The following is a 10,943-nucleotide window of genomic DNA, read 5'->3' as shown; positions in this document are numbered from 1 at the left end:
AGTAATAGGTGTTGGTTATGTTTGAAAGCAGAAATCCTTTTCTTTGCCTTTTACCCGACAAGTGATTGAAAAGAGACCAATAAGGAGAGAGAGTAGTTAGTTAACAAGCTATTTAGAGTGAGTTAGAGCCGAGGGCTGCGAGCAAGGGTTTCACTCCCTCACTTAAATTACCCTTCGCTACTTCATTCAATATGCGAAAGTTTTATTCCATTGCTTGCCCCTTGGTGGCCCTAAGCATACCAAATCCCATTCTTCTAAAGACCTCATGTCTAACTATTCATACTGCCTTCTCAAGCTTTCCTGAATGACTTATCGCTGCTCGGATTTCTGACTTGACAGCCTCATTACTTTCTATCACTTTAGGTTTGATTTGATTATCAAAATTTAACCGATAACATTTATTTTTTTAAGGGTTAAATTATACTATTGATATTGACTTTACTAGAATCGATACACGTGGTGTTTGATTCTATAGGTTATATAATATATATACCCACTATTATTAATATTAATAATAATATTATCATTGTAATAAAATATCAATTCTTTTAAATTAAATTACTGTTTTCTTGTTTTTTAAAAAACAACAATACTACTGATCTACAACTTGACAACCCACATAAAATATTAATCATCTGGTCAACTCAAACATAAATTAATTAATTTTTACACAATTTTTTTTATGTTTTTTTTTTAATCGAGTTAAAAAAAGTTATATTGTTACAAATTTGGGGGTTTTTTTTTTTTTATAAATTTAATTAATTATCGTTACAGATTTTGAGTATGAGTCTAGCTTTTGAAGTTAATTAATAAAAAATTCTTATTTTAAATTTTTTTAAGACCGTATTAGAATTCATTTTATATATTTAACCTAAAATAAATTTAGAAAAGTTAATACAAACATGGACATGGAAATCTTAAACATAAGAATATTATTTATAAATAAATATAGAGATTTCTCAAGAAAAAAATTATTATTATTATTATTATTTTGAAAGTTTACAGATATTAATAAAAAGTTAAAATATTTTCGATATTTAAAAAATATTTATAAAGCAAGATATTTTCTTTTTAAAAGGAAGATAATAGATATTATTGAATGGCCACCTCACACTAGGGAAACTAAAAAAAGTATCGTGGCAATGACGTGGATGATGACGTCATAAATTTCAATGACAGCGCTGAAAAGACCCCTACTCTCAGCCAATAACTCCAAACCGCTATTCACCATTAATGGCAGATAGCTAAAGAGTGACAAGCAGTGGACATGCCAGAGACACTCAGAGTCGTTCACGCCATCCCATTCTATGAATGATTCTATGAACTCTGCAATTTCAATTTTCAACTCAAAATTTGTTCATCCGTTTCTTTTCGTAACTGGTTCATTCATTCCCTCTGCCGTCTCTCACTCTTCCTCGATAAAGGAAGTCTGGGTAAAAGTTAAATTATTATTACTTTTTTTCAAGTTGTCTTTGTTGGCATCAAAATGAAGATCCACCGGGTGGGAAATGAACGCGTGTTAATTAAGCTCATGACCAGAAATTTGTTGCAACCAGTTTCCATGTTCGGACAAATCTTTCTCATTCACCGAAGGGAAGAAGATATATTATCCCTTATCGCCGCCGGTACCGTGTCATCGACCCGACAATGGAGAATCAACCAGACAAAGCAGCATCTCCGCTGGTTTTTGCTGTTAATCAGCAGAGATTTGAGCTCTCTACCGTTGATCCTTCTACTACTTTGCTTCACTTTCTGCGCCACCATACTCCTTTCAAGAGTGCCAAGCTTGGCTGTGGTGAAGGTAATTACTTCATCTTCCTCAAATCTATGACTTGGGTTTGCTTACTTTTCATGGAAATATGGATTTTCTCTCGTTTTTTTTTTTTGTTAATTGCCTTCAGCTGGCTTGTGTATCAACATATTATGCACTTTAAGTATCTGTTTCCTTAATTACTGCACTCGCCGTTGACTCTTTCCCGAACACGGTTGTCTTGTCCATTCTTTTCATACTTCTAACTAATTGATACAACTTTATACTGTTTATATTATTGCTAGTTGCTAATGCTTTTCGGTGACCCTCAGTTTTGGGTATTATTGCCTTCGAGATCCCACCTCGGTTGGTGGGCCACCAAAGGACGCTGGCCCAAGGGGGTGGATTTGGTGGAGTCCCACGTTGATTGGAGAAAGGAACTAGTGCCAGCGAAGACGCTGGGTTTTGAAGGGGTGAATTGTGAGGTTCCACCTCGGTTGGGAGGAGAACGAAGCACCCTTTATAAGGGTGTTAAAACTTCTCCCTAGCATACGCGTTTTAAAAATTTTGAGGGGAAGCCCGAAAGGGAAAGCCCAAAGAGGACAATATCTGCTAGCGGTTGGCATGGGCCGTTACATCACGTCTTGGTAATAAGTATCAAGTTAAACAACTCTTACTGTGTACTATGATTTAATACATAAAAGCATAGTTTTTTAAGGATTCTGTTGGAAGGCTGGATTCAATTTCTAACGAATCATCAGTTCACTATTCCACTCGGCAGGAATCATAGTATGGAATTTATTTCAATCGAAATCTGTTGACTTGTTTGGTTATTTTGAAATGTAGGTGGATGTGGTGCTTGTGTTGTGATATTGTCCAAGTATGATCCTGTGTTAGATAAGGTTGAGGACTTTACTGTAAGTTCATGCCTCACCTTGCTTTGTAGTATTCATGGGTGTTCTGTTACAACCAGTGAAGGTCTTGGAAATAGCAAGGATGGTTTCCACTCAATTCATCAAAGGTTTGCTGGATTCCATGCTTCTCAGTGTGGCTTTTGTACCCCTGGAATGTGTGTTTCACTTTTTTCTGCTCTCGTCAATGCTGAAAAGACCAATCGACCTGAGACCTCACCGGGATTCTCGAAACTTACGGTTTCTGAAGCTGAAAAGGCTATTTCTGGAAACCTCTGTCGCTGTACAGGATATAGGCCCATTGCTGATGCCTGCAAGAGTTTTGCTGCTGATGTTGATATGGAGGATTTGGGGCTAAACTCATTCTGGCGGAAGGGGTGTGGTGAGGATGTAAAATTGAGTAAATTACCACCATATAGTCAAAGTAATGGCCTCTTGTCATTTCCTGAATTTTTAAAAAAGGAACTTAGGCCTATCCCTTTTGTGGACTCTAAGGGACGCTCTTGGTTAAATCCCGTTAGTGTCAAGGATCTAAACAGATTGTTAGAATGCAATGAGACGAGCAATACAAGTAAAATAAAATTCGTTGTAGGCAATACAGAAGTGGGATATTACAAAGAATTTGAACATGTTGAGAGATATATTAATCTTAAACACATCCCTGAGTTGTCAGTTATCAGAAGGGATTCAACAGGAATAGACATTGGTGCAACGGTGACGATTGCAAAAGCTATTGAGGCTCTGAAAAATAATAACCACGAACCATCCTCAGTAGGTGAGCTGGTGTTCAATAAAATAGCAGACCATATGGAGAAAATTGCCTCTGAGTTTGTCCGAAATACTGCGAGCATTGGGGGAAATTTAATGATGGCACAAAGAAAACAGTTCCCTTCAGATATTGCCACAATACTCCTTGCTTCAGGTTCCATGATAAGTATATTAACTGGTTCCAACGAAGAAGTGGTTATGTTGGATGAGTTTCTTAAAAGGCCCCCATTGGGTCCTAAATGTGTACTTTTAAGTGTCAAGATCCCAAATTGGGATTCAGTTAGAGATATTTATCCAAATGATACTACTGTATTGTTTAATACTTTTAGACCGTCGCCTCGGCCTCTTGGAAATGCACTACCGTACCTAAATGCTGCTTTCTTAGCTGTAATCTCTCCATGTAAAAGTTCAAATGGGATCCTTTTAAATAGTTGTCACTTGTCTTTTGGAGCCTATGGGACCAAACATGCCATTAGAGCAAGAAAGGTCGAAGAATTTTTAGCTGGAAAAGTTATGGATTATAATGTAATATTTGAAGCTGTCTCATTGATTGCAGCTACTATAGTTCCTGAAAAGGGTACTTCATCTCCTTCTTATAGGACAAGCTTAGCCGTTGGCTTTCTTTTTGAGTTCTTAAGCTCCTTAGTTGATGGAAATGTTACCATCAAGAGTGATTGCCTAAATGGATGCAAGAATACCTTGTCAACATTACCTGAAAGATTTTGTTCAAACCACGACCTGTTTGGTTATAAAAACACTGCAACTCTACTATCATCTGGAAAGCAGACGCTCGAATTAAATTCAGAATATCATCCCGTTGGAGATGCCGTTACAAAATCCGGAGCTGCTATCCAAGCTTCAGGTACTTCATATGTTGTAATAATAGAAATTCGGACATTCTTTTTTGTTATAAAGATAAAATGAATCTATATTAATAAACCTGATGAGCCTTGAACCTTCACAATCTCTGAAACGTTCTGTTGGAAACATTTTCTGCATGACCAATTTTTCCACCTCTGTTTGCATGGATTTGAAGATGTGTGCCTGTATATCTTGTTGGAGCTAGCCTTTTATGTCTCGCTCTGGAACTCTTTGTATGCTAACATTGGCTTGATCTATGGTACCTACTTGGTGTCAAATGCATATACATTACCTAGCTGTGAAACTTCTAATAATGCATTCACTTTAAGATTAGGCTTTACATGTTCAAACAACAAAATTTCTGAAAACAACATTTATTTTTCAGATTTGAAATTTGAAATTATAAAGTCAGAATTACACTATAAAAGATAAAGGAAGATAAACATACTATTTCATATTACATACTCATTTATTTTAAATTGGGGTCCAATTCCCAATTTACGAACACACATATTAAAAAACACTAGAAATATGGAATACAACCTCCTTTTTCCTTAAATCATTTATTTTCAATTTTTTTAAAAATTTTAGATCACTAACCAAACAGGTGTTCCATGGTCTTTAGGGTCTATTTGTTTTTCATGATTTCTTGTTCTCAGTATCATGAAACCAATGTACATGTGCAAATGAATATTTTAGGTGAGGCTATCTATGTGGATGATATTCCTTCACCAACAAATTGCCTATATGGAGCATTCATATACAGCCGAAAGCCTTTGGCAAGGGTGAATGGGTTAACATTTTCTCCTGAATATCAACCAAAGGGAGTTATTGCTGTTATTTCCACCAAAGATATTCCTGTGGGTGGACATAACGTTGGAGCTAGAACTATGTTTGGTGATGAAGTTCTATTTGCAGATAAGCTGACTGAGAGCGTTGGTCAGCCACTTGCTTTTGTGGTGATTCTATTAACCCATGATTCATTTATAGAAACTTTTGTTACATAAGGAATCCTTCCTTGTTGAGGTGCTTATTTCTTATTACACTTGTTATTTAGGTTGCGGATACACAGAAACATGCCGATACGGCAGCAGACTTTGCAGTAGTGGATTATGACATAGATGATTTGGAAGCACCTATCCTTTCTGTAGAAAGTGCTCTTGAAAGATCAAGCTTTTTTGAGGTCCCTGCATTTTTGTATCCAGAACAGGTTGGAGATATGTCAAAAGGAATGACTGAAGCTGATCACCATATTAAGGCTGCTCAGGTACCTTCTACTATGACATGCTTGGCCTTGAATTTAATTATGATATTCCAACCTTGATAAGAAATTGGAAACATGCTTGATTTATTAAGTTGAACCACGTTTGAGTCTGATTTTAGAAATTTGACCATTACCCATTCGATAATTTCACACAAGAAAATTAGTTTGTAATAATACTGCTACAAGTGTTATTATTATTATCTATCTCAAATTTAAGTCATTTCTTCTAATATTTTCATAAATGCTTACATTCAGATCAAACTTGGGTCACAATATTACTTTTATATGGAGACACAAACTGCCCTTGCCATTCCAGATGAAGATAACTGCATGGTAGTCTACAGTTCAAGTCAATGGCCTGCTAATGCACATTCTATTATTGCAAAATGTCTTGGTGTTCCTGCACACAATATCCGTGTAATTACTAGGAGGGTTGGAGGAGGCTTTGGTGGAAAGGCTATCAAATCTATGGCTGTGAGTATCTGCTACCAACTCTATCTATCTGCTACATAAAATGTTCTTCCTTCAATACCCAAGATTTCCCACCTCCATTGAAAAATCTTTGGGTTGGAAATTCACTAGTCGTGATGTTTCTTTGATAGGAAGGCAAGGAAATTCAAGTAAACATGTGATTAAGATTTCTCCTAGATTTTTTTGGATACCAATGTGAAACGATTTTTTGTTGAAAAATTATCATAGTAATGGTTCTGTTGTGTTTCTTAGTAGGTAGGATAGTTATTCATTGAATCCAAGTAAGATGACATAATTGCAACTTAAGCACCAACTCGAGCCACTTGATTATTCAAGTGGCATCAGAGTATCCTAAAAGCTTATTTTAGTTTGCAAAGCACAAGGACGCATGTGCATATATAGGTTCCTCAGACTAAGTGTGGTTGTTTTGGTGCATCTGAATATCTTAACAAGTCGTGTTGGAATTGGGCAATGATGACAAATCCTTGCATTGCTATTTATCCAATAAGTCCAACATTAATTCCTTTCGACCTCTCTGAGTTGGGTAGGGCAGTTGCATCCATGACTAGGATGGATATCTTGTATCCAAAATCTAGCAGATGTCCTTAGCTATCTCCACATCATTATTGGAGTATTTCCTACTTGTACTACCGCTCTTATTTACTATTGTTTTCGTTGCTATTTGATAATTAAAAGTAAGGCAACTTCTGGTTTGTCATTTTAAATTCTAATTATGGAAACAAAATGTGTTGAATAGAATCTTTGGTAACTATATAGGTTTTGATGTACGTGAGATGATGTGGCCAATTACAGTCTCATGATTTATGTTCTATTCCATTTATATTTTGAAGTATACTTCATTCTTGAACCTACTTTTAACTTTTTCTCAAACTGACATGCTTTTTAGTGTTTCTATAAAAAGATGGTTTATAGAAAATGTCTAATCCCTTTGATTCCCACACTTATGCTACCCTTCTAACCAATTGGGAAAGTTTTACATGATCACCCTGGTTTATCTATCCTTTATGTAAAGTTCATACATGAATGAAATTGTTTTTTTATCTAAAAGAAAGAAAGATAAAAGATGGTTTGTGTAACCGACCTCTAGAATTAATTGTGTATCTAAGTTAAGCTATTCACATTCTTCACCATTTATGTGTTTTTAACAATTTACCATGGCTTGCTTTCTTTCTGTGTTTTTTCCTTCTCCTTGCTGAGGATTTCCTTATTATTTCTCGAAGGATGAATAGCACATTCTAATGAATGAGTTAAAACCTTCTAACATTTATGTTGTCTAGGTTGCTACGGCATGTGCACTTGCAGCCCACAAGTTATGCCGTCCAGTCAGGATTTATCTTAACAGGAAGACTGACATGATAATGATGGGAGGGAGACATCCAATGAAAATTACTTACAACGTGGGGTTCAAATCTAATGGTAAAATTACAGCATTGGATTTAGAAATATTGGTTGATGCGGGGATGAGTTGTGATATAAGTCCAGTTATGCCACACAACATTGTCAATGCACTTAAGAAGTATGATTGGGGTGCTTTATCTTTTGACATAAAAGTATGCAAAACAAACCACACAAGCAAATCTGCAATGCGAGCCCCTGGAGAGGTACAAGGAGCCTTTATTGCTGAGGCGGTGATTGAACATGTAGCATCTACCCTTTGCATGGATGTTGATACTATCCGAAAAGTAAATCTGCATACGTTTGACAGCCTCAGCAGATTCTTCAAGGGTGTAGGTGAACCTCAAGAGTTCACATTACCTTCCATTTGGGATAGGTTAGCCACATCTTCAAACTTAAAACAAAGGACTGAAATGTTGAATGAATTTAATAGCTGCAATAGATGGAAAAAGAGAGGTCTTTCTCGAATTCCTATTATGCATGAGGTACTTTTGAGAGCAACCCCTGGTAAAGTGAGCATTCTAACTGATGCTTCTGTTGTTGTGGAAGTCGGAGGCATTGAACTTGGCCAGGGGCTATGGACAAAGGTAAGACAGATGGTTGCATATGCCCTCAGCTCAATTGAATGTGATGGAACCGGTAACCTCTTGGAAAAGGTGAGAGTGGTTCAATCTGATACCGTCAGCTTAATACAAGGAGGGTGTACAGCTGGGAGTACTACCTCTGAATCAAGCTGCGAAGCAGTTAGACTTTGCTGCAATATATTGCTAGAGAGACTACAACCTCTCAAGAAAAGACTGGAGGAGAAAACGGGTTCGGTCAAATGGGATGTGCTTATAAGCCAGGTTGTTGTCTGCACCATCTCGTGAACATTTTATGATTGCAATCATGTTTTCTGGCTATAGTGACCGTTTGTCTTTAGTTCGGAGTGATAATAGTTTCTGAAGTGTAGGAGGGTCGATGCATATACATAGTTTTTAAAAATTTCATTAGTAGTTCACGTAAAAAATAGTTGCTTTAAGTAAAAAGATTCTAGATTCAATGCAGAAGGTTGTGATTTGATTTTTTTTTTCATAATTTCTCCATATGCTTAAAAAAATGGCTTATTTTGTTTTAGTTATGAGCGGTTTAGGAGGGTCGGACTTATGATCAAGGTCTTCTAGTTTGATTTTAATGGCCGCTATGTTGCCGGTTCTTTTTGGTCTGGTGATTGATTTATAATTTTGCATGTTTAGTTTCTTAAGTGACCAGTTTTCTTACCTCCTCATAATAATTCCTTTGGGCTTTATGATTATGGAGACATATCTTTGGGTTTATAACATCTTGGTCATTATATGACGGGAAAAGTGCAGGCAAACTTGGAATCAGTGAATTTATCAGTTAATTCTATGTACGTTCCCAACTTTGTGTCAATGCGATACTTGAACTATGGAGTTGCAGTTAGTGAGGCAAGTGCACTAATAACACCTCCCTTTGTCTTTACTATTGTATTATTCTCAAATTTAACCACTTCACTGCCAGTTTATCTTACTGCACAGTTCAACTCACAAAAACCATGCTATGACAGGTGGAGGTTAATCTTCTCACCGGAGAAACGTCAGTTTTACGTTCAGATATTATCTATGATTGTGGACAGAGCCTCAACCCTGCAGTAGATTTGGGGCAGGTTAATTGTTTGAACTGTTCTTCAATCTCCCTGAAGTTTCCAGTTTGTGCACTTTTTGGCTTCTATATAGCTATTGTTCTGTTGGAATTGATTAATCAGATGCTCAAAGTGTAGATACTCTTAATGATGGGAATCAGTTTTTGTAGGTTGAAGGAGCCTTTGTTCAAGGAATTGGATTTTTTATGTCAGAAGAATACCTGACAAATTCTGATGGACTAATGATTAATGCCAGCACGTGGACTTACAAAATTCCGACAATTGACACCATACCGAAACAGTTCAATGTCGAAATTTTGAACTCTGGACATCATAAAAAGCGCGTTCTTTCTTCAAAAGGTTAGTCAAACTTTATTGTCATTCAAAGTTATATTTTTCATTTTCCTTGTAGACATTTTCGTAGAAGCAATTATGAAAACAATGTATGCAATATGTATAGAAATTATCTGTTCCATCATCAGATTTTGGCTTAACATAGAAACTAGAAAGGAAAATACATATCATTTAAAACTATATGGATGATGAAAACAATTATGTACACAATCCAAAGGGTATAAAGCATGGATACAAGGGTTTCTTCGAGTGGGATTTGAATAAACGAAATGCATTTGTGCAGCTTCTGGAGAGCCACCATTGCTACTAGCTGCATCAGTTCACTGTGCAACACGAGCGGCAATTAAAGAAGCACGGAAACAGATACGAAGATGGCGCGGTCAAGACGAGTCTGATCACGCGTTTCAGCTGGAGGTTCCTGCTACCTTGCCTGTTGTTAAAGAGGCCTGCGGGCTAGACTGTGTGGAAAGTTACTTGAAATGGATCAATGAATCAGAAGTAGACGCATTGCGAGCTGATCAAAACACAGCTAGGTGATGCACTTGCTCATTTTCTAGTTCATATGCAGCAGAGAAAGAGCTATAGATGAAAAACTACAAAAATAAAATCATCAGCTTACCATACATTGCTCATTTTCTGATGGCCCCTTTTGAAGTGATGCCTCTGGTAAATTTCCTTTTCAGGCAGTAAGATGCGTTTGGATGAACTCTAAACTTCTGGGAAGCTTAGAGGTCAGAGCAGTGGGTTGAACTAATGGTGCTATCTACCGTCTGAAGCGACATGAGAGTAATTTTATCAATACACTAAAATTATACATATATGTATCATTTGCTTTAGTTTGTGTTGCCATTCTGAAGTGGATGGTAAATGATCTTGCTGAGCGAAAGGATCAAGAGATGTAATAAAAGGAGGCATGCTGATATGATATTCCAATGTAAAATTTTAATCTTTGCTTAAATTTCATTTGGACATACTTCAATTACTTCTAAGTTAAACTCATTACGTACATATTTGTTGTAGGTTAAAGTCAAAGTGAGTTTAACCGGTATGTAATAGACATACCTTCGATCGAAAGGTCGAGGTTTGAATCTTCAGGTTAAATAAATTTATCTTTTCTTTATTTTATTTCTCTGATTCCACTTCTTTTCCTCTCTAAATAGCCTCCTAATTTTTAAAAGAATTCAAAAGAAATCCATCCTGAAATGGAACTACAAACCAAGAGAAGGTGATGGTGTTGTAGTAGAGGACAAACGGTGTCCGGTAAAAATTAGACCTCAATTATGCGTGGGTTGTGTAAATTATTGATGCTTCACTTGCATTATGTAATTTACAACTAAAACTAAAGTGGGAGTTGATGGAGTTGATGAGAGACTTGAGTGATTGACCTAAAATTTAGAAATTTTTTGTCCTTCCCCCTTCTAGCTCTCATCTCCCTCTCAATTCCACACTTCTTTTCTTCTCACCCGTCCATGGTCAACTATCCTCCTTCTACCGACGAGTCGACGA

The 10,943-nt window shown here is 36.5% G+C and overlaps 1 protein-coding gene and 1 long non-coding RNA gene across 2 annotated transcripts; both read left to right on the top strand.

The window, feature by feature from the left end:
• Positions 1 to 1,251: 1,251 nt before the first annotated feature.
• Positions 1,252 to 10,223, top strand: LOC111490901 (indole-3-acetaldehyde oxidase-like). Its single transcript, XM_023139552.1, has 11 exons — positions 1,252 to 1,801; positions 2,597 to 4,291; positions 4,990 to 5,249; positions 5,348 to 5,557; positions 5,810 to 6,028; positions 7,324 to 8,286; positions 8,794 to 8,889; positions 9,009 to 9,107; positions 9,254 to 9,443; positions 9,721 to 9,970; positions 10,121 to 10,223. Exons 1-11 carry the CDS (start codon positions 1,648 to 1,650, stop codon positions 10,125 to 10,127), a joined length of 4,143 nt encoding a protein of 1,380 aa, XP_022995320.1. The 5' UTR covers positions 1,252 to 1,647; the 3' UTR covers positions 10,128 to 10,223.
• Positions 10,224 to 10,229: 6 nt separating this feature from the next.
• On the top strand, positions 10,230 to 10,562 carry LOC111490911. The gene is made up of 2 exons (XR_002719640.1): positions 10,230 to 10,371; positions 10,458 to 10,562. It is a non-coding gene; the product is annotated as an uncharacterized LOC111490911 (long non-coding RNA).
• Positions 10,563 to 10,943: the final 381 nt, after the last annotated feature.

The sequence above is a fragment of the Cucurbita maxima genome, unplaced genomic scaffold (genome assembly GCF_002738345.1).
Source record: "Cucurbita maxima cultivar Rimu unplaced genomic scaffold, Cmax_1.0 Cma_Scf00016, whole genome shotgun sequence".
Taxonomy (NCBI): domain Eukaryota; kingdom Viridiplantae; phylum Streptophyta; class Magnoliopsida; order Cucurbitales; family Cucurbitaceae; genus Cucurbita; species Cucurbita maxima.
This window is presented reverse-complemented; position numbering and strand designations above follow the sequence as displayed.

Bases quoted from the DNA above. Each gene is read 5' to 3' on its own strand.
- LOC111490901 (XM_023139552.1), top strand. From the start codon at position 1,648: ATGGAGAATCAACCAGACAAAGCAGCATCTCCGCTGGTTTTTGCTGTT. The intron at 5,558-5,809 runs GTACCTTCTACT...GCTTACATTCAG, and splicing joins ACCATATTAAGGCTGCTCAG to ATCAAACTTGGGTCACAATA. The intron at 9,444-9,720 runs GTTAGTCAAACT...GCATTTGTGCAG, and splicing joins GCGCGTTCTTTCTTCAAAAG to CTTCTGGAGAGCCACCATTG.